The sequence below is a fragment of the Pezoporus wallicus genome, unplaced genomic scaffold (genome assembly GCF_028554395.1).
Source record: "Pezoporus wallicus isolate ANWC-B61680 ecotype Strahan unplaced genomic scaffold, APGP_CSIRO_Pwel_v1 contig_6732, whole genome shotgun sequence".
NCBI lineage: Eukaryota > Metazoa > Chordata > Aves > Psittaciformes > Psittacidae > Pezoporus > Pezoporus wallicus.
Window position 1 is genome coordinate 2,305,614 of NW_026638638.1, and position 23,988 is coordinate 2,329,601.

Sequence of the window (23,988 nt, forward strand, 5' to 3'; positions counted from 1 at the left end):
CTTATTGATGTCCTTAAGACCTGGTGTATAGCCTTAGCACACTGGTACTTGTTCAGATGTTTCAGGATTATTCCCTTTTACAAGTTGGAGTTAAGTGTTTCCATGTACTTGAGAGACAAAAAACTAAGGTTTATGTTTGAATTCATCAACAGACACAGTTTGGGGGAGAGGTGGATGGCAATTTCGTGTGACAGCACTAATAGCTGCATTTAGGAAACAGTTTATGCTTTCTGGTTATGCTTTTGGAGGAAGAATTTCCTTTTTTTCTCTGCCTTTTGTACTTAGAAATTAGCTAAGGAGATGTGGACCCTCATTTAAACTGAAGATGACCATTTACTAGAATTCTAACTAGCCTTGTTTAAGACAGGAATACAGGTAATGAAGAACAGAACACAGGAAAAGATCCACTTCGGCTTTTCGTATCTTCTGAAAGCGTGTGCTATTTTACTATGTGCAAAATGTACCACCTCACCTACAGATTGAGAAAGTCCAATATAGGAATGCAAATGGAACACTACCATTTTTTTCTGAGGCGTTATTTAGGGTAAAAATAACATGTTAATCTGTAAATGCTAGCTGAAATACATAATGCCTCATGTGGTCAAAGCTGGAGTTAAGCATTTCCATTTACTTAAGTCCAAAAAGAAGAAAAGGCAAGCTTTCTAATTTCAAGTAATCCAGTTTGTTGCTAAGATACTACCTGTATCTTTCGTCTTCATTTAATATGTGTCTGTGTTTGGTTTAGTTCAATTTTCCCTTTGTTGAGACCTACACAGTTCAAGAAGTAAAAGTACAACCGCAGGTTAAAAGTGGGCTTGATGCCAAAGAAAATACGTATTTGAATGCTGCTTCTGCAGAAGGAAACTACCCTTGGAATATAGATGGGGACTTAATGAAAGCGGCATCACAAATTCATGTTCGGTAAGGCTAATTATTATGTTTATGGACTGTATACATGTAACAGATTAGTACTGCAATCTTGTATATAGATGTTTTACGTCTGTATATAATAAGGATGACACTAAAATTAGTTGGTGCAAATTCTGTTAAGAGTAGTACTGTTGTGCACTGCAGTGTCCCTTTTGCCATTGTTTTGGCCTCTGCCCTGTTGTCTCATGCCTGTTTTTGGAAAGGTTTATTAGAACCCACCAGGCCTCTCCTTTCTGGTGCTTCATTGGCTTCCAGCTCCACTTCTTTTTGCCACTTACTTTATCCTTCTGTTTCTTAGAAAAGAACAGATGGATATAAAGGTCTGTGCCTCCTAGAAGGAGGTTACTTTGTGATAAGGATTCCTGCTTGTAAAGCACTGTGTAAGGTTAATAAAAATGTGTCATTACTCAACTGTGGAAAACTTAGTGCTGCTTGAGAGTAGTCTCCTCTATATCTAGGATCTAAACCAGACACTATGAATACATAGGGAACTAGGAGGATTAGCAGTGGAATTAAATGGGTGGTGGCTCATTCTGCTGCAATGCCCATAGGATTATTTGGAGGCACACAGCTCAGAGTTAACAGCCTGGTATGCAAAATAAAAGGCAGATCAAGTTACAGAATATGTAATAAGTACTTCTAAAGATGACCTTATGAGAATTGTCAAAATGCAGTCCACTTGATTGTATTCTATGCAGCAGATCCATACATATTTGTTCTCTGTACCCTTAGCCCCCAAAAGCAGCATTCCCATCGCAAGAACTAACGAAATTGATATTTGACTTCCTCACTTCACAGGCTGCATCCTCAACTTATTAATCTCTATGGAGTCAACACTGATGACCTGGAAAGTTCCCAAGCAACGTGCAATTGCATATAGAAGGGACAGACTTCAAGTTCTGCATTAAAGCATCCTTTTCACACTTCTGTACACAGCTTTACAAGGTCCCAGTCACTCACTGAATTCAGTTGCTGTAGCAGAAGCTTAACTGGGATGTTTGTAATATTTCCAGTTTTAAATTTTTATCAAGTTATGTATTTTTAACAGGTTGTTTTTATCTAGAACAAAACTGTTAACAAGAAAAAAAAATGAAAACTGGTTATATTGGTCTATTTTAAAATTTAGGGTTGAGAAGTGGCCGTTATATTTTTTTTCCTTTAAAATAATTTTGGATTTTGTAATAAATTTCATGTGATATACTTTTAAGTCTGCTGCTGCTATCCATGTTGTCAGGTAACTCAGTTCAAATAGAGCTGGGGAGTGGATGTATGGTACCAGTTCCTGCTGAAGAACAGTGTCAAAATATAGATTTGTTTATATTTTTAAATTGAGTACTTCCATTTCTAGTTAGAATTTTTAATGTTGCCTTAATGTATTTGCTTTCAAATAGTTTCCAGTCAAACAGTAATACAAAAGAATATGCTCATATCTTATATGGCTTTTCACTTGTTGAAATATATTTTGAAGAGTACTCATTGTAAAAAATAAATATTTAAAAGTATTTTCTCTTCCCTAGAACCAAAATGATATTCAGCATAAGGTTGGGTTTTTTTTGCTGCTGAGAATAAAGTTATGATAAATAACTTAAGAGTTGACTTAAATTTTTATAATTTCCTTATATGGCATAAATAATTTTTATGGGGGTTTGTATCTTATTAAATATTTAATACAATTATTTGAGATGCCAGTAACTTCAGATTATACTCTTTCTGGGAACTGGATTTCTGTAAGATGACAGAAAGTAGCATGTAAATAAGTAAGTTTGTCTGTCTGCTGGACCAGTGGGATAACAAACATTTCCCTTCTCACTTGTGTACAAATTGTTCAGAAGCCAGATCACAATGGTATGAAAGCTGCATTGTCTTGGGCCAAGAATGAGTTGCTTTAAGTTCTTTTTTCAGTCAGCGGTCAACTATAATGTGAAATCCAGTCCTTTAAGATTCTCTTAAATCAAGGGACTAAGCCTTAACCTGGGAGCTATAGCTATTTTATTTGATTTCAAATACTACTTGTGAAAAATTCTTACCTCTGATAGATATGTAAGAAAGACAAAGTGATGCACCTAAAGTATTGCAGATGACTTTGTGCCTCCCAAGAGCAAGCTGTTACTTGTTGGAAATCTTACGCTGTTTCTGTGGACAAACCTGGCCAATAGTAAGAGCCAAATTCATAGACAATCAAATGCTTACTTCATAAGTAATTAATTACAGGATTCTTATACCTAGTTCTCCTATTTGCATGGAAGTTAGCAGCTCCAGAATAGGATCACGGCATCCTTTTGGGCTTGACCTGGCAGGTCCAGCATTGAGATCAGATCTGGTTACAGAGCTTCATCACGTCTGGCAATAAAACCTCCAAGGATGGAGATGACAACGACCCTGCTCCCCTGTTCTGATGCCTGTCTGTCCTTGGGAGGAAAGTGGGTTTCCTCATGTCCAGTTGGAACCCCTCATTTCAGTTTACACCAGTTCTCTGAGTCGCAGTGAGTACTCGCTAGTTAAACTACTATAATTAATGCTATAGTACACTGAGTATTTTTAACATTAAGGTAATTAAAACTGAACTTCCCAAAGTTGCCCAAGAAAGAGATTCCAGCTACATGTAGTAATTTAACTGTTATTACATAACTGAAAATCAATAAAATAACTGAAATTCCAGAAGAAACAGCATTCATGTGGTTAACTTGAGTTCTTAATAATAAAAAGAAACTGAGTGGGTTTTTTATAATCTTGCTACTATTAGAACATTGTACATTCATTTTTTTGTCAGCCTGGTTTATAAAAGCTAACTGAAATTTGCTTCTTATCCTTAAACAGGCAGCCAACATTTTATTATTAACATGTAAATCTGAATAGGAAGTATATAATTTCCAAGGCAACATCATTATCACATGTACTGGCATATCTTTGAAATAGTTCACATAAATAAAATGCTTTAGTTTCACTTCTTTGCTTTGTTTGCATTAAAAAGAATGTTAATGCTTCTTCCAGTACTTGAGGTATAGTTTTCACAATATGCTGTAATATCAAACTAATTTCTGTTCAGCAATACTTTGGTTAAAGTGCAAAAATTCACCAAAGCCATTTGGAAGATAGGCATTTTCCGTGTATTTTCATAGACTTGCAAGAAAACATTTAATTCTTCACATACTTTATTTTGATTTTTGTAAAAAATATATGCACATTCATTTGTCCTTACACTGCAGAAGATTAAAAAAATTACTTTAGAGATCCACATCTTTGGCATCAAATGAAGTGAAAAGAAATTACAAAATGGTCCCCAATACTTTTAGAATCTGTGGATATTGGCTTTTATGGCACCAAACACCCTATTAGCAGAAGTGCTTGTTAAAGGCACTCTGTATTGCTTTTGAGTCTCAGGCTAAGTCCTGTATGATGGTGCAGCTTCAAAGTGTATGTACATACTACATTCAATTTTCCTTGCAGTTCAGAAAGACATCAAAGGCATCCCAAGAAAGGCGCTATTGCATCCGGCTGCTGCAATAGATTCAGTTATTGAAGAAGTTCTGCAGCTGTACTGGGGAGCAAAGTAACATTTTTTCTTTTCCCCTGGATTGTACTATTTCACCAAAGCTAGGTGGCAGTGCAAACTTATCTACCTGAAGAAACTTCCTGTAGTAGCAGAGCAGTGCTTTGAACCATGTCATTGAATTCAGTCATTTGCCTTTCTGCTGAGTGACTCCTGAGGATGCCTGTTTGGAAGGTATTTATCTGACAACATCACAGGAACCCAAGGTAGCTCTCCAAACAGCTTCTTTATTAAGTAATTTCAGCTGGCACATCTGAAGATAAAATTTGGCCCAGCAAGGTTGGCCTTTGGAGTACTTTTGGTATGTGGTTCTGTTCTGTCATCATGTGAGCGTGACTTTTTTTCTCCCAGGTCCCAGAAGAATGCCAATACTAACTACTACTATGCTAAGTACTATAGAAAAATCTTCAAATAAATAGAAATAAATACTTGCTTTAAAAAAACCCACATAGAAATATTTCATTGGAGAAGTCCAAAACATCATGGCAGCAATACCTGAGGAAAAGACGGAACGAGTAATTCTGTCATGCTTGCAAGTACCATGTGAAAGATGGCTACAAATTACGATCTCCAATACAAATCTCTTTCTAACACTGAGAGAGGATTCTGTGCTGCATCTCCAGGCTACCCCACAGAATTCCCTGCTCTAGACTGCCTTTGACCTTCCTGGTTCTGCCTTGCCTAGGTGTCTAAGTCTCTGCAGTGTTATGGCTGTGCCTGTGAAGCCAAAAAGCTTATGAGGTTCCCTTCAGACAGCTTCCAATAGCTGTTTCCTACATTCTTGTGCTCTGCTTGCAGTCCTCCTATTGTTTTAAGCTAATTTACCCTTGTAAAATTGCCAAAGCAAGATACAGGAGGATTTCTTTTTGAATGGCTAATTAAAAAAATATTAAGACTTGAAAATTAATAGAATAAGTTGTGCTGATGTGTCTGAGATCTTATTTTCCAGGACTGGCAAAATGTGATTACCTTCTAGAAATTATTCTTTCTGGTAAGTAATTCTTCTCCTCTTTATCTTTAGTGTTGTCTGTTTGAAATCAGATAGATATATGGCATTTCAAATATTACTCTAAGACTTCAAAACAAATTGGTTTAACATTTTCATATTAGAAAAGCAAGAGTGCTCTAAGGTATAGTCCTCCATAGAGTTCAAGGAAACAAAATGCATTTTGTAAGAGCAAGTGAGCTCAAGACCAATTTCTTGTTTCTGATGTTTCTCCTGCAAATTAACTTGAATCTGAAAGTCTTCATTTCAAAATCAAACATTTATTTGCCATCTTAGCCATCTTTGTTCCCACTTGTGAAACTCCAGCTGTCTCTTCTGTTATTGTCTTGAGGGACTTGTTTGTATTGCCTTTTGAAAAACCCAATCTGAAATACAAAATTTTGGGAACTGTTGTCAGCAAATCTGAGTTATCAAATCTAAACCATAAAAGAAGAACTAAAATAAAATGCATATATGTGGTATTTGCCCTTGCTTTGTTGTAACAAGTAATCAAGTGATACTCTTCAATCAAAAAGTGGGTTTGCTTTTTCTTTTACTTTTTGGGAGGCTAATACTCTCCTGCAAGGAGGAAGGACGTGTGGGCTTGTGACCTGTAACAGTCCACAGAATCCGGTATTATTTTAAATATGAAATGGAGATAAAACTTCCCTGTTAAATTTGTTTCACTTTTATACTTCCCTGGGAAAAATGATGGATGGAGGAAGTCTGTGGATAGAGAAGTTAACAATTTCTTACTCGCTTTTTAGCATTTATGTTGCAGTTTAAAATTTTCAGCTTTTTATTCTGGCGTGAAACAGTGTTGTAGACTATTACTCATCACGTGTCAAGTGGCTTTCAGTGTGGAGCACCATCCCACAGAAATGATCCACTTGATATCATTAAATAATATAAATCAGTTGCAAACATGAGATGCCATACAAGTTACAGGACAGGGTTTGTGTGGTGTTGGCTACCAGAAGATGCAGAATGCATCTACATAAGATGTAGAAGATACAGGATAATGGAAAAGTATTTTGAAAAAAAACACAAGTTGCAGAAGGAATTATGTTTCTTTAGAAAGGAGAGATAGCAATAAAATATCATTTATCATTTAACCTGCATTAACAGCTCCAAAGATCCACCAACGGTGAATTCCTGACTTGAGAGCAACCGAGAAACACTGAAAACCTACCTTCCATAATATAAATGAAAGAAGCAAAAACAAGGCAACACCAACTATTAAGCCTGTTCCAATTATTAGCACAGTAACACGGTATTTGGGCATTTGGTGATGCACTCCTTCCAAATAGACCTGAAAAGCAGAAAATAAAATCAGTTCTGATATTTTTTTTCCCCCCCTGAAAGATACTAAAACAAACTAGGAAAATGAATTACATTCTTAAGTAATCAAGACCATATTCATTGGCTGGGCATAGATTTGTATAGAATTCTACAATTTTATCACAAATCCATGAAAAGAATTTCTTACGTATGCAACTTGCTTGTCCTCATGTAGTTCAATAACTTTTGCATTTTTTTCTGGTGAGGCTGTTGCTCTTACTTCAAGCTTCAATGCTGATGCATCATCCTAATTAAAAAAAAAATAAAAAAAATCCTGTTTTTTAAAAAATAACTTCAACACATTAATTCCTGCCCAGTAAAAATGGTAACACAGCTGCTCACAGAAACAGAATCTCACACAAACACACAGTGGTGCTTTTTTCTGATCACAAAACAAATTAGTACCAGGAACTGGAACAAAGCCCAGTTGGATTTTACTTAAACCCACATCTATGCTGCTTTTCTTAGAAAAGTACAATTATGGGTTGAAGTTAAATCCCAATCCTACACAACCCAGCCAGAATGGACAAAGTAATACATACTAAATAATAAAGTGATAATCTAAAATACATATTTTTCAGTGGTTTTCATTTTTCATATATCACCTTGGGGCTTAACATGGAAAAAATAATAGGTTTGGATTTGGATTTAATCATACTGTTTACAAAAATATATTAATACCTAGAATTTATATACAGAGAACACTGCAAATAAACCTTGAAATATTCTCCTTAAGTATGAGACGTTACCATTTCTAAAAGTGAAGGAGTTGCCTCTAGATGCAACTGAATGGTTGCTTCTTTTCCACTTTCCATGTTTCCAAGCTTGCAATATATTTGTAAGCAAAAGTTGTCATTTTTCATGCAGTACTGTAGAAGGGAGGGAAGAGTAAAGCTTCAGTTTATCAGCATTTGTCATCTTGATATTAAAGGCACTTAGGAACTATGTAAAACAACCTCCCCCCCCCGGTTTGTTCCTGAAAAGTCAGGGTGGTCGTCATTCACCACTGTCAATCCACAGGTGTTAAAGGAACAGTACAAGGGACCAACTGAATTGTTACTGAACAATTTCATTTTTCTTAAAAATGCAAAATTTTTTAGACTGAAAAAGAACAACTGTCACAATTTGGTTATATGCAGGATTTTTTTACCCTGTTATGTCAAATTAGCTTTTATCAAGAATAATAAATGACAGTGTCTATATTATATCCAGTATAAATAGTGTAACTGATTGTACACTGACAGCTAGCAGCATTTCTCTCATGCTTGGATTAGACAAAAAAAGCAAGCCTGTACATGAGTATATTCCTTGTCCAAGACTGCACTGCCCGAGTTCTGATTTGATACTCTAGTGCAGGTTATCTCAAACACTGGTTGATGTTCCTTGTACTGTGCTTACTTGAAGTCCCTAATTAACATTTTAAAGTGTCCAGCTTCTTTCTAAGATGAAAATGTTAAACAAAACTGTACTTCATCAAATACAGATTGCAGGACACAGATGTCTATGAGAACTAACCCTCAAAATACAACACTAGAACAGCATTTCTGGTTTGGACTACTACATAGTCAAGTCTCAAATCTCCAGCAGGGTCTGTAAGTAGGTATACAGAAGGATGAGCATGGACAGGGCAGACATGTACAATATTCTTCCAGCCTCCCAAATAGTTTTATTAAGAACATCATGAGCCAAAAAATATTTCCTTATATTTTTAAATTTTTAATGACTTTCAGTTCCATTCACTTGTATAGCCTTCCTTGGAATTCACTTATTAGCATTCACAGCACCCTTCTGTAAAAAGTTCCACCATAAGTCCTACTTTTGCCTTTTTTTTTTTTTGCTTTATGTTTTTAAATAACTTGGCTCCCATTTTTGACAGTTGATGGCACAATTTTGGTGTGAAGAAACCAATGAATATTTGATCTGCATACTTCATGTAATTAAAATTATGACTCTCCCCCCCCCCCCGCATAATTTTTGATTTGAATTTCATCTGCCATTCTGTTTGCCCACTCATTCTGTTGCATAAGCCTTTGGAAGTTCTTTGTAGGTGACTGTCATCTAAACTGACTTCAGTGATGTGTCATTAATCAACTCTGTCATCCAAGCTCTCACCTCTTTCACTGAAGTTACTTATGACTATGCTGAGTGTATCACAGGTCCCACCACAAATCCTTGAAAGAGATACTGTTGTCTTAAGGCTCATTCATGCAGTCATTTACTTCCCACTGATGCTAAGAGAGAGAACTTACCATTTGTCTCTTAGCAGACTTTGAAAAGAATGTGACAACATCCTTTAATATGTTTTCATTTTTTTCTGCCACACTACAGTTTCTGGAATATTTATTATAGGAGCACTCTCCAACTGTTGTCTGGAAACAAAAACATCATCATCATTGTTAGAATTTAAACATCAGATACTAAGCAGAATACAGATTTCTGAAAGGCCAGAAGCTCAAAAGGAATGTAAATTCTACCTTCAGAATTATAAAATACATGGGGCTGAAGAATATCCTGTTCACTCTGCTTCACTATAGCTAAGAACCTGAGCCTGTATTAGTACCTAGTTCTGCTGTGCCGTTTCTCTTTTTCATAGAATTGATATGGCTAATAAAATTATATCAAGTAACCTGTGCTTACCTTGATATCCAATGTGTTGAATAATCTGAAGTTACTGGGTGGAAAAGCATTAGGTATCATTATTTCTAAGGTTGTATTTGGAGCCATGCTTGGTCCTGCACTGATAACCTTGAGGGGAAGAAAGTTATAAGGAGTGTAAGTACATAAAACCTAACAGAATGGGGTAGCACTTGAATTGCTGTGCTGTCATGAAAGTGGATTCTGGTAGGAGTTGTAACGTTTTGCTTTACTCATTGTGTAGGTGTCCTGAACTCTTCACTCCTCTGCACCCAATGAGCAAGCAGTGCTAATCTGCGATGCTACTTTGAGGTCATACAGACCACCTTCCAGAATACGCAACAGGAACTAGGAGAGATTAATGTCTAACTCCTTCTTTTAAGCCACTGGAGACAAATCTGATACCTTACAGATCCTCTTATAAGGAGCTCCTAGTTCCTTTTTCTTACCATAAGTTAATTATTTTTAAAGTATTAAGTAATGAAAGAATTGGCAAGTCAGAACTGCTCTAGCTCTTTCAGACCTGCTTCTGCTAAGCATTTTTATTCTGACCACTCAGTGGAAGATTATCCAGACCAGAAAAAGCATTTAAAGAGGGACTAACAGCTACTTCCCATCACTGATGCACAGAAGTTGCTCACCATTCCCTTGTACTCTTCACCACTTCCCTTAGTGACTGTGCAGATTGTCTTTAGATACACTGGAAATCTAAGTTTTAACCTTCAAAACAAGGATAATAGGGTTGACAAGGGAGAACTCTTACATGGAAAGTGAAGTTGATACTCTCCTTCATACACGTAAGTGGGGAATCTTTCTCATTTGTTCCATAAACAAACGAAGCCGGTGATACGAATCTACAATAGTTTAGAAGTTTTTAATTAATATAATTGCTAAAAATCATTAGCTTAACTTTCTGCTCCGTGGTATGTCCAATAAGATAGGTTCTAAGGAAATACACAAGTTTGCATGTAAGTAAATCTAGGAACACTGAGTAGAAGTCCTCTATCTTTGTGCTTTTTCCTCTTTAAAGGACAAAAGAAAAATAATTCAGAAGTAGTCATAAATCCTCTTCCAAACCTATACCACACAACACACCCAGAATATGGTCTGAGGATCTGCTGTGCTGTTATTAAATACCTTTCAATAAAAAAAAAGTTCCAATTCTTAAAAAAATATTAGTCTGTTAAGAGACAAGATCAAAGCACCACAGATATCACTGGTGTCATCTCACTGTACTGGAAAGAAGATGCTAGAAGTGTATGGGTCAGACCCCAGGATAGCTGTGCCAGTTTATTAACCAGGAATTTTCAGCTGTACCACACTTCTGCTAAAAGCTTTGTACAAGGTACCAAGGCAACAGTTCTACAGATATGCAGGTATAGCAAGAGCTGACTTACCCATGAGCATTTAACTCGGTCTCATATTTTAGAGGTACAGCTAAAGTTAGCGTGTTATCCAGCAACATGCTCCCATCTTCATTTTTACTATAAAAACGGAGAGAAAAATGAGTGTAACAAATGCAGCATCAAACGCTACACATTACTTCTATAAACAAACATTAAACAGACTTCCAGCTTTTTAAAACAAAAATATTTTTTTTAAAAGTAAAATTTTATACAGGCAGAAACCAGCTCATTACTTAAATATCTATTATCTGGGTTTTTTTGTGATTTTTCTTTCTCTACAAATTTGCAACCCCTGTGCTTTCTTGCATTTGTGCTTTGTTAAGTCTTTCCAGTGTTCCCTCCTCTGTTTTCCAAAGCTAGTACTATTTTTCATTAAGCATTTTTCATTGGACTTTACCAGGTAGCATTAATGATGATGTTGAGGTCTTCTTCTGCTCTGGTAAATGAGCTTGCATCCAAGAGAAAACTAAAATCCAGCTGTAGAACAAATAAAATTTTCTTTATATTGCATTATAGTGTGCTTTAACAGAGTTAAAATAAAAACATCTTATTGAACTCATTTAGAATTTCCTGCTGTAAAAAACACTCAGAACTAAGAAAATACTTGCTTTGCGAGTCTTCTACTCCTTTCTATTGACCTAACACATCTGTTCACAGCCTTAGTCAGCTCACTTATCTAGTAAGCCAAGTACAATCGGTTGATGCATAATGCAAACGATGTTGTCCCGTAATGAATTGCTCCAGAAAGTGTTTAGGCACCCGATTTTAAAAGTAGCAGAGAGGTTCCGACACCAACGTAATAAAAGACATTAGTAGGAATGAAGGAGAGATTCTGAGAAATAAAGGTTTTTTCCCCTCCCTGAAAAGCCTCGTAACATATTCAGGGTTTCTTTAAAGCTGGAACTTCATACATAGCCATACATAGCTTACCTTTGATTTCTGATCTACATATAAACAACCAACGCTGCACTCAAGTTTCACTGCATGAATTTCTTTATCTAATACATCACAATGTATCTGTTTTTCTTCCTAAAACAAAGGACAAGTTATTAATGATTAACACCTTTTTTTTTCCCCCCACACATTTCACAATACATGCACATGCTGAAATTGGGTGGTTTATATTTCCTTGAACTAGGCGTTTGTTATTTCACTGATGCAGATAAACACAGCATTCCTATTATTCATTACTGCTTTAATGTATCCTGTATTTATTACTGTATCCTGTTACTTCATCTTCTGTTTGCTAATAATGAAGCTAAGGCATATGCATCACACCCAGACCCACTCAAGTTTAAAGCCAACTTCTAAAAGGTGTGGGGGGGATTCTACACAGAGAGCAGTTATTTTAAAAAGGCAGAAAGAGAGAACAATTAGATTTGTTATTTCTTCATAAGACTGTAACTGTGAAAAATGGCAGATTCAGAGATCTTTGTGATCACTGAAAGCATGATCATCACATAAGAAGTACCCACAACATAGAATCATAGAATGGTTAGGGTTGGAAAGGACCTTACAATACTGAAATACTTTTAGAAACCTTTTTTTTATCCTTACTGTTAGTTGTTACCATCACATCTTGTTATTGAAATGATTTAAGTCACCTGTATTGATTAAGTTGCACATGGTTTAGGTAGCTATAAATCTCAGAAATTAAAAACTGGAGTTTTGTCAGTTTTTTTTGGGGAGGAGGAAATGTGTGTAGGCTGTCAGTATCTAAAGAAACTCAACAATCCATTAACATAATTTGAAAAATGTCTGGCTGAAAAGGGAAAATCTCAAAGGACTCCTGTTTGATAAATTCTTTTGTTCTTACCAATTCTAAAATTCGGATGAAATAAAGACCTTTAGGGATTTGAATGTGGAGAACAGTTTCATACGCATCATCTCCAGCATTGAGCAGAGAAATGTTCAACAACAAAGTCTTCATACTTCCAACAGCAAGATATGTTTTCTTATCATGAGGCCTATAAAAAAGTTTAATTATAATGTAAGTGAAAAGTATTTCTATATACAGCCTGCATGCAAAAATTTCCCTCCACTGCTCTTTCAGTTAATTTCATTTGGTTTTGACAAGTTCAGCTGGAGACCACTGGGAAAGTTTTCACTCAGTCTTGTAACTGAAGGTACTACACCAGTTATGCCAGTCAATTTCAGCATTGTCCTTTTTAAGGCTTGAGGTTATTATTAATGCAAGAGCAAGAAAATTGCTGTCAGACCAGTCGTGCTTCTGGCTTTTACAAGATGGGTCCTTTCCTTCACAGCCAAGAACAACAATTTGCTACTGCTAGTTTTTTCAAACATTATTTTCAAATTCACCCTTTGTACTCAAAGTATATATTGAAGTACCATGAAGCAGGTCACAAAAATGGCAAATGAACATGCCTATCTTATGATCTATGCAGTATTCTATAATCATGTTACAAGTACAGACAACCTGTGGGGGGCTAAAAGTAAACTTCAGCTTGACATTAAAGTTTAATTAAGACTTGTAGAAAGGCTGCCTAGAAAGAGACATTTATCAGATATTTTGGCTGGAAACCAAAGCATTAGTCTCTAAACACCTTTGGGAAAGAAGCTGGCACTTAGAAAAGCAACAGAAGGTAAAAGCACGACATAAGCAGATAGGTTCCAAGACAAAAGCGAATTAAAGAAAAACACACCGTTAACATTTCAGTTGCTTGATTAGGTTTAGGTTAAATTTTAAAGTTCTTTTACTAGTTACATGCTTACTGTTCAGTCATCTTCTATTCATTAAAGCTAAGCTCATTAACAAGCTGCTGTCACGAAGATGCCTCCCAGCTTAACACACAACACAAAAGCACCAGGTGCACATCTGGGACTACAACAAAGCTGAACTAGAGCTTTTCCCTGGTAATCATATTTCATTCTTCATTAAAAAAATGCATGATGCAGACTGGAAATTTACCAAGCAGGCCAAAATCTAAGATTTAAACAAAACATGATAGTGTATACACGAAGACTCAACTCAGTAAGTAAAGCATTACTTTAACATCCGTATTTGATTTCATTCTTTTAAGACTTAAAGTGTTTGCTTTGCTGTTCAAGGATAATGAATGCATCCTGTCTAGACAAAATAAATTAATGCTTCACAGCTAACTAGTTTTTAATCGAGATTCTAGGGGCCCAATGTAATTTAAGGTGATACTTCACACTTTATCAAGATATTTAGCCTGTTTATTTACACTGAAAATCTGCTGCTGATAACCTAATGCCAAGCAGGTATGTTGTAATCTGTTTTCCTTTCTTAGAGTGTTGAAGTCCTTACACAATTGCATCGCTAATGGCATGAATAGAAATGCTGCTGAGTCTGAGAAGTTTATGACTGCTGAAATAAAATAACCTTCAAGCCCAAGAAAATAAAAGGGCTTCAGACTCATGCTACAGGCTATGCATTAAAGTAGGCAGAAAGATACTACTCTTATTCCGAAATCTGTGTAGATGAAAATGCTTGTGCTTAGGATCACACAGGTGTGATTAATTAGCATTATGGGACTGTCAGCATCTTTTGGTGTCATTTTAGGTTGTTCAGTGTAGTATCTTGATTAAAGTAGAATCAACTTTAAAGGTGATGAATTACACAAGAAAATCCAGGTCACACACAAAATACCTAGCAAGCTGAGCTTTACAACAGGTACAATTTCTCTTTTTGCATGCAAACAACCCATGTTTCTTGCTTTGAAGGATAATATTCAAAAAAGAAAAAGGTTGACAAAATATAACTTAGACAATTAAAATTCACTCTGAATAGAAATGATGGTACATGGCTTAAAACTTTCAAAAGATGGTGCTGAACCTAAGTGTATATACTTGTTAATATTGCTTGATATAATAGATTCTGCAAGACAATAATAACTGTATTTGAATACTTTGAAAGTGCACTAATTATCTTGTATAATACAGGATTTAAATATGATGTCTAATTGGAAAGAATGGGAAAACTGAAACACATTGAAGGGTATGTCAAAAAAATTAGGGGTGTTAATGAGAAAAAAAAAGATCACAAAACAAAATTAATTTAGGAAAATGAAATCTAATTCATGTAGGGAAAGGAAGTCTGAACCTCACATAATACTCAACCATCTGGTGTCTCAATCAGCAGTATAAAACCAAAAAGATGAATAAGGAAAAAGCCACTTAATTAATTGGTAATTGAAATAATAAATATAGTAATGTCTTAGTATAAAACCAAAGTATCTTATTTCTACAGTGCAAGTACAATGTCTTCATAAGAGCAGCTGAAATAATTGACAGCTTGTCAATTTAACCATAGCTATGATGTCTACATATTGAGTACGTATTGTGCCCTGTATCTTAGCCCAGTTATATACAAAGTGTAGAATACAAGTTTGCCTTTTTGTGAAGATATATTTTATGAGCTTTAAGGTATTCTAATTAATGCAAGACAGTTCTTCAATTTTACACATTTCTGTTGCATTTCCTGGAAGATTTACAATTTTAAAATATTCTTCAACTAAACACAGCTTCACTCCTCATATCCATAGTCTACTTCTGCAAATTAAAGTTTTTAAACACACAAAGGATTAAGAAATAATTTAGATAAAATTTTACTGAACCTCTTTCAAAAGAGAATAATGAGAGCCACATTATACTTACTTTGGAAAAGCAATTTTCCCAGAAACTCTCAAGTCAGCAGAACAATTTTCTTGGGAGCAAAATCTTGCAAAAACAAACTATAAAAGACAAATAAAAAGGGGCACTTTAGTGCGTTATACATATTATAGTGACTAAAAGTATTTCCAAAGAAACCTATCACCTGTTACCCAGTACATGGAACTGGCTAATAGCTCTTGCTCCTAAAACCAATTCAATCAGGCTATGATTTGCCATTTACCAAACACATGCTGTGTCTCAGTTAAACCAGTGGGTATATGTTCAGCTGAGTTTTTAAACTTAGTACTTAAGAAGTGTAAAGCATTTTAGAGAATCCAGAACTGAGGTCTGCAGTCTCTTGTATGACACAGCACATTAACTTTTGCAAGAGAGTTCCATTACACAAAGGTTACTTATCATACTGCAAATAAGGTTTGATGAGACTGGAGGCACTGTGAGTCACATGTGTCTGTGCCTTAGTTATCAGTTTGCTATAGAGCACATTTATGTCAGTATATTCAACAACACCCTCTTTAACTCTGAGGTTTCTCAAACAAAATTCTGAGTGAAAATGAAAAGGAAGAAAAGAACAGATATATATCTCAGAGTTCTGAATTACATGAAGCTCACTGTTTGTTAAAAGTCCTATCTATGACCATTCAGTAGTTAAAAACTCAGAGCATCCTGACTTTCTCTTAAGTCTATTAACTAAGTTGTTTTGGTGTTGGCTTTTTTGTTTGTTTGCCTTTTTTTTTAAGAATTTAATCTCAGAATCATTTAAGGATACAGAATACCTCCCCCCCCTCCCCGACTCTGCGGTGGAAAACCTGCAATACCTTCACAGGACTAATATTTCAGCAACATCATCAGAACACTTCAAGATTAATACCAGCAAGATTAATACTAACACAATTTTAAAGATTAATTTTATACTGGAAAGTGACTCATCCTGTGTACTTGAAAAAGAATTGATACTTCAAAGACCGAATTTCATACCTGTGTGTTCTGAGGTATATAATATTATACATTCCTGCAAGTTCTCACACATAACTTTTTTTTAAACCATAATACAAATTTTATACCAGTTCTACAAAGATTTTTTTTTTTAATGACAAATTAGGCTTTTTTTGCATACTGCTTTAATAATTAAGATCAAGGCACTAGATGCTGGTCTGGAAAATGCATTCCTTCATATGCTATGGAAGTTTGAAGCTTTTTTTTTTCCCACTGAAGATTAAAACATGAGTATTTACTTGCTGCATTGGAAAAAAAAAGGAAAACTCATACACTAACCTTGCTTACTATAACATCTTTCTCTTTCCTCTGTTGAAGAACAGGCTGAAGTGGTGAAAATTCCTGACTATTTCTCTTCTGTAGAATATGATGCCTCAGCTGATAACTTGCTTCAACATGTACAGGAGTCAAGATATCCCTTACATCTTTCTATGAAAATTGGAAACCTAATGAGTTAATCATATAAAACAAGACATGTGTGCTTATGTTTTAAAGATTATAAGGTTCCCTAGAACTAACTTAAACAGGAACATTTATTTTATTTTACATGTAAAATAATTTCACATGCCATACAGCTTACATACTTTCCCAGAAATCTTTGTCGCTGAAAGAGGTAATCAGAAACACAGAAAAGCATAATCAATCAAAGACAGCATCTGGCATTTCAGAATGGAAAATTCTTTTATTAAAAGAAGTCTTACTCAATCAGTGAACCTATTTCTGTTGATAATAATGCCTTACCCATGAAATGCTGTACTGCCCAAAGAGAAAAACAGGAAAAAGTTGGCTGAAATTGAGAAAGTTAACCAGTGGGATAATGCCAGACAAAACCCAGGGATTTTTCTGTATGAAATCAAAAGGAGTTCTCTCACAGGACCACTAAATCAGATCATGACTGCATTTTATTTTTCTGCCTCTTTGTGTCCTGTTCTGTATTAAAAAAGATTCAACTCTTCAGTAAATGACCATTTTGTACATGAAAGCTTGACTGTGTAGGAATGTTGCAGATCAGAGCCCAAACTGCCTACTTGTGAAAACTGAACAGCTTGAAGCACCAGTACTAACAATAGCAAACCTGGTTAAATTAGTCCCTAAGTGTAAGAGACAGACACTGATTGTCCCTCCACATGGCCACTACTTTAATTCTTATCTGCAAGCCTGCTTTGGCCAAATCACATATTCATAATAATTTTCCACAAGGTCTTCTCTGCATCTGCTTTGTATTACTGCCATTACACTAATTAGCTATTAATTAGTCTTTACTCAAAATACATAAAACATACTTCATCTCTTGCAAGGACTGTACTTGACAGACATTCACACTTAACTTTAGAAGCTTCATATAAGTACAGAAACCTCAATGGGTGAAAGGAGATGCTTATAATGCTATTAATTAAGAATTAAAAAGAAAATTGAATTATACAGAGAAAAAATAGACTACAGGATGTGATAAGACAAATCTTATCCTTCCTCCTACAGAAATATCTACTGAAGCTGGTACATAAGGTCAGCTGTCAGTCAAATCTCTCTTGGCTTACAAAATTCTTAAAAGTAAGCGGCAATTTGCTATTGCTCTTGTAAGTAACATTCACTTAGGTGCAATGACCAGTGGAGATGCATCTGGACTATCTTCCAATGGATAACGTAAACTTTGCTTTCTACCCTGAAGCTTTGTCATGAAGAATTGGCTTGTAATGGCAAGTAAACAAACAAACAAACAAAAGGCAAGTAAAAGGAAGGAAGAAGAAAAATACATGGAAAACTTCTCTCCTGCAGGTTTTTGTTTGTTTTTTTTTTTTGTAGCTGTAGAGAATTGAGTCTATTTCCCAGCCTCCGTGCAGGATCAGCCACACCAATCATCTTAATACATGCTGGTTTCAAAAGGTCACAGAATTGCTACCTTGAGGATTTTAAAGAAAAGGCTAGGCAAACTAGTCCATTATTTTACTACCCTTGTTTCCCCTTACATCTAAATATTTCCTGGCCTTAATATTTCTTTAAATTCTTTTCCCCTTAGCTATGGTCTTAGAGGTTGTAAGTCTGTTTTTTTCTGTGTGTAAAAAGCATGCGGTTCCTCCGTGTCCACTGGTTTTTAGTGTTTGATTATGGTTTAGGATTTCAAGTTCTTCCCATTTATTCTCCAAAATTTTTGTTGCAATTAGCAAGCTTCTAAGAAAGAATAAAAGTGATTCAGTTTTTCTTGTCCAGTGAATGGCCTTAAAAATATCTTTGTCCTGTTTGCAGTTGTTCTTACACTCTAGATTGGTCCCTCATTCAGAAGGGTATATCAAGCATGGTTCATTTCCTCCAAGGCAACAGTGACTTTGAGACTACTATTGCAGTTAAATTCTTACTGGCTAGATTCTTAACTAGCTCCAAGTCAGTACCATCCTCTATTTAAAAGGATGGTTGCTGTTGGATCAAACTCTACTTCTGGAGAAGCCAACAGCCAACTTCCTCCTGCTGAATAGTTGGTACCATCTCTATTATTTGATGCTGGTACAAGCCTCTCTGGGTATCTGACACCTTGCAGGCCTCCAACAGCCTCCTGCCAAATGTCCACTTGCCCTGGCAGCACTTCCACCTCTGTGGCTTCTCCTGTGAATCATTTCTACTAACAGATTCCTTCTACAACGAAGCCGTCTCTACCCCTTCACAGAGAGAGTAACCACTGTCACTACTAATCTGGTCCAGATTTCAGGTTGGTATGTCCAGGAGAAAGACATATAACCTTCTCTTTTTTGAGCAGAGGAATAGAGAAATTACTTTCCAGCACAGTGCACATTCTTATTGAACTCTAAGTTCATTCATGAAACTATCATGAGCGCTCTCTGTACCCTGTTTCTACCTGTTGATGCTCTGAGTATTTTCCTTGGGGAATGCTGCATCCCTTGCAGGATTAAAATCAAACAACTCCAAGCAAGTGTTGTTCTTCACACCCTGCTAGCCTTTGGCTGCTCACAAAAAACGCGCAAACCAGACCATACTATAAACCTGTAATTACAGACTTGCTTCTACCAATCATTTTCATTTCATTTCCTATGGATCAGGAACAGGTTCTTTCCTTATTGGGTGAGTCTACCTCACCTACTCATGGTAAAAAGGGGAGCAAAATCATATATGTACTCTTTGAAATAGCTAAAAATGACAAAATAATAAACATATTCTCTGTGTAACTACAAGTTCAAAGGTTTTGCATTAATGAGTACATAGGAAAGTTCCATCAAAAATGTTCAGCAGAAAAATATGTTAGACCCTATCTTGTTGGTTGCTCCATATAGGCCTCAATCAATGATCTGTCATCCATAAAAAGGGTGAAAAAATGTCAAAAATGCTCATGTCCTGCTTCATCACTGTGATGATGACGATTATGCACATTCTTCACTGACATAAATGATGGCAGATTGACTTCCTCACAGAAAGCTGAGAAAGCTTCAGAATTAAAATATATTAACTATGGAATTTATAAACAGAAATATTTTACTTCCAAAATTATGCGATGCAATTGTAAACATAATTGATTCTTTTACAGCAGGTGTGCTTTTCAAAGGAGAACAAAGGATTTACAGGGTTATACATACTCAAAATTACATTACCCTCATAAATGCTGGATGATCTTTGCAGGCAGTATTCTTGCTGTAAATCTTTACATTTCCTGAGATTGTATCAGATGTTCCATTGGAGGAAAAGTAAAATCTTGCTTGTGTATCTACTCTTCGGTTCACATCAACACTCAGATTATAAAGCAGCACTGCAAAATAAAATAAAGCAGTCCAGGGAAAATAAGTTATAAAAACTTATAAAAAAGTGTTATAATTTTCATGAATTTATGATAGAAATCACATCTTCTGACTCACTTCCTTAAGTTATGTTCTGTAATATGAAATGCTCTGCTTAAAAACTCTGACACAAATCCATACTTAATGAACACTTCTAGTCCTTTGAAAGTTGACTGCATCATGACTGATCCCTGAAACGTGCTTTTACATCAGGGTTAGTTTTGTCAAATTATATATATAGTTTTCTACCAGAATCTATATAAAGAAAACCTGCTCCAGTTACTTACAGGGCCGACATTAAATTTTGACAAAACATATTAAGTCAGCAGACACTGATGAATACTGTTTAACTTCACAGTTCTTTTCAAGTTAACATGAACAGAGACGTGGTGGGACAGCTCACATGACTGGAATATAGTCATGGAAGGCTATGTCCTTTTCAGGAAAGACAGGCCAGCCAGGCGGGGTGGTGGGGTTGCTCTTTATGTGCGGGAGGAACTACAGTGCACCGAGTTCTGTCCAGGGACAGATGATGAGCGAGTTGAGAGTCTGTGGGTGAGAATTAAGGGGCAGGCTGGCAGGGGGGATACTGTTGTAGGTGTCTGTTACAGACCACCGGATCAGGGTGAGGAAGTTGACGAGGCCTTCTACAGGCAGCTGAGAGCAGCCTCACAGTCACAGGCCGTGGTCCTCGTGGGGGATTTTAACTTCCCTGATGTTTGCTGGAGGGACCACTCGGCAACCCAGCCGCTGTCCAGGAGGTTCCTCCAGTTTATGGATGATAACTTCCTCCTGCAAATGGTGGATGAGCCGACCAGGAGAGGAGCGCTGCTGGATCTCATCCTCACTAACAAGGAGGATCTGGTCAAAGCAGTAAGGGTTGAGGGCTGCCTTGGTTGCAGCGACCACGAGATGGTGGAGTTCAGGATCTTGTGTGGCAGGACTAGTAGAATACCAAGTAGAATTGCAACCCTGGACTTTAGCAGGGCAAACTTTGGCCTTTTCAAGCAATTGCTAGGGGAAATCCCATGGGCAGGGCTGCTTGAAGGTAAAGGGGCCCAAGATAGTTGGTTGACATTCAAGGACTGCTTTTTCCGTGCTCAAGATCGGAGCATCCCGACACGTAGGAAGTCAAGGAAGAGGGCCAAGAGACCTGCGTGGCTAAATAGGGAATTGCTGGGTATGCTCAAGTGGAAGAGGAGAGTTTACAGGTCATGGAAGGAGGGGCTGGCCACTTGGGAGGAATATAAGGCTGCTGCTAGAGGATGTAGGAAGGCAGCTAGGAGGACTAAGGCATCCTTAGAATTAAACCTGGCAAGAAGGGTCAAGGACAGCAAAAAGAGCTTTTTTAAATACATGGCAGACAAAACTAACACCAGAGGCAATGTAGGCCCACTGATGAACGGGATGGGTGCCCTGGTGACAGAAGATAAAGAGATGGCAGAGTTACTGAATGCCTTCTTTGTCTCTGTCTACTCTGCTGCAGGCAGTCCTGAAGAGCCCTGTACCCCTGAGACCTTAGATGAAGTCAGGTCGACGGAGCGGTTTGCCTTAGTCGATGAGGAATGGGTTAGAGACCAGTTGAGCAATCTGGACATCCATAAATCCATGGGTCCAGATGGGATGCACCCGCGGGTGCTGAGGGAACTGGCGGAAGTCATTGCTAGACCACTCTCCATCATCTTTACCAAGTCTTGGGAAACGGGAGAGGTGCCTGAGGACTGGAGGAAAGCAAATGTCACTCCAGTCTTCAAAAAGGGCAAGAAGGAGGACCCGGGTAACTACAGACCGGTCAGCCTCACCTCCATCCCTGGGAAAGTGATGGAACACCTTATCCGTGGTACCATCTTAAGGCATATCAAGGATAAGAAGGTTATGAGGGGCAGTCAACATGGCTTCACCAGGGGGAAATCATGTTTAACCAATCTCTTAGCCTTTTATGAGGAAATAACACGGTGGATGGATGATGGCAGAGCGGTGGATGTGGTCTACCTTGACCTCAGCAAAGCATTTGACACAGTCTCCCACAGCATCCTCACAGCTAAAATGAGGAAGTGTGGACTGGATGATCAGGTAGTGAGGTGGACTGCGAACTGGCTGAAGGAGAGAAGCCAGAGAGTTGTAGTCTATGGGGCTGAGTCTAGTTGGAGGCCTGTAACTAGTGGAGTGCCTCAAGGGTCAGTACTGGGACCGGTATTATTTAATATATTCATCAATGATTTAGATGAGGGAATTGAGTGTACTATCAGCAAGTTTGCTGATGACACTAAGCTGGGAGGAGTGGCTGATACGCCAGAAGGCTGTGCTGCCATCCAGCGAGACCTGGATAGGCTGGAGAGTTGGGCAGGGAGTAACTTGATGAAATATAACAAGGGAAAGTGTAGAGTCCTGCATCTGGGCAGGAACAACCCCAGGTTCCAGTATAGGTTGGGGAACGACCTGTTAGAGAGCAGTGTAGGGGAGAGGGACCTGGGGGTCCTAGTGGACGACAGGATGACCATGAGCCAACACTGTGCCCTTGTGGCTAAGAAGGCCAATGGCATCCTGGGGTGTATTAGAAGGGTGGTGGTTAGTAGGTCGAGAGAGGTCCTCCTTCCCCTCTACTCTGCCCTGGTGAGACTGCATCTGGAGTATTGTGTCCAGTTCTGGGCCCCTCAGTTCAAGAAGGACAGGGAGCTGGTGGAGAGAGTCCAGCGCAGGGCAACAAAGATGATTAAGGGAGTGGAACATCTCCCTTATGAGGAAAGACTGAGGGAGCTGGGTCTCTATAGTTTGGAGAAGAGGAGACTGAGGGGTGACCTTATCAGTGTCTATAAATATATAAAGGGGGAGTGTCACGAGGACAGAGCCAGGCTCTACTCAGTGGCAAACAATGATAGGACAAGGGGTAATGGGTACAAACTGGAACACAAGAGGTTCCACTTAAACTTGAGAAGAAACTTCTTCTCAGTGAGGGTGACAGAACACTGGAACAGGCTGCCCAGGGAGGTTGTGGAGTCTCCTTCCCTGGAGACATTCAAAACCGGCCTGGACGCATTCCTGTGTAACATTATCTAGGTGTTCCTGCTCCGGCAGGGGGATTGGACTAGATGATCTTTCGAGGTCCCTTCCAATCTCTAACATACTGTGATACTGTGATACTGTGATACAAGTTTCAGAGCACTACTGATGTATTACTTCTTAATCTCTGCCAAAAGCAGAGTTAGGATATCTAGAATTTCCTCTAGTCTTTTCTCTTTCAGTTCAAAGCCACGTTCAAATCCAGCCAGGCCAATCCAGTCTGACTGCTCATCTTCCACAACGTATATGAATTTTAAAAGATCCGAACTTGAAACTTTGCAGTTCATTGTTTGATGTGTTCTCTGTAATGTATTCCTAAAGGATATTGTATATTTTCATACAGAACATTTTAAAAATTTAATTTTATATACCATGTACTTGCAGAGCTGTTTGTAGCTTACAAATAGCTTATGTGCCAAGTAGATTAAAAGCACCCAAGCAATACAATCAAATTTAGACAGTACATTATTTTAAATAAGTTCACCATGAATATGCCCTCCAACAGGTATCTCTTCAAGCAATGTCAGTTTGTGCCAAAAGCAAAATATGCATTATATAAAATACAAGATATATTTTTCAGGACTTATGGTAGGACTCCCTCTTTTGCATAATGTTCCATAATTGTATGATCAGGTGCTTGATATGCTTTATGAA

At 37.3% G+C, this 23,988-nt stretch overlaps 2 protein-coding genes across 5 annotated transcripts in view; one reads left to right on the top strand and one right to left on the bottom strand.

Moving 5' to 3' along the window:
* CERKL (ceramide kinase like) overlaps positions 1-2,001 on the top strand; it is a 55,432-nt gene extending 53,431 nt beyond the window's left edge. For both annotated transcript variants that reach the window (XM_057411704.1, XM_057411705.1), the window contains 2 exons: positions 746-921; positions 1,729-2,001. In XM_057411704.1, coding sequence (XP_057267687.1) covers positions 746-921; positions 1,729-1,810 — 258 coding nt within the window. In that variant the 3' untranslated portion in view covers positions 1,811-2,001. The remainder of the gene's footprint in view (positions 1-745; positions 922-1,728) is intronic.
* Positions 2,002-5,726: 3,725 nt separating this feature from the next.
* The window catches only part of ITGA4 (integrin subunit alpha 4), a 37,451-nt gene continuing 19,189 nt past the window's right edge, over positions 5,727-23,988 (bottom strand). For all 3 annotated transcript variants that reach the window (XM_057411656.1, XM_057411655.1, XM_057411657.1), the window contains 14 exons: positions 20,092-20,246; positions 16,775-16,924; positions 15,485-15,561; positions 12,663-12,813; positions 11,777-11,875; positions 11,244-11,323; positions 10,838-10,924; positions 10,204-10,294; positions 9,444-9,551; positions 9,056-9,175; positions 7,556-7,675; positions 6,955-7,053; positions 6,658-6,777; positions 5,727-5,851 (listed from right to left, as the gene is read on the bottom strand). In XM_057411656.1, the coding sequence (XP_057267639.1) occupies positions 5,759-5,851; positions 6,658-6,777; positions 6,955-7,053; positions 7,556-7,675; positions 9,056-9,175; positions 9,444-9,551; positions 10,204-10,294; positions 10,838-10,924; positions 11,244-11,323; positions 11,777-11,875; positions 12,663-12,813; positions 15,485-15,561; positions 16,775-16,924; positions 20,092-20,246 (1,550 nt within the window). In that variant the 3' untranslated portion in view covers positions 5,727-5,758. The remainder of the gene's footprint in view (positions 5,852-6,657; positions 6,778-6,954; positions 7,054-7,555; positions 7,676-9,055; positions 9,176-9,443; positions 9,552-10,203; positions 10,295-10,837; positions 10,925-11,243; positions 11,324-11,776; positions 11,876-12,662; positions 12,814-15,484; positions 15,562-16,774; positions 16,925-20,091; positions 20,247-23,988) is intronic.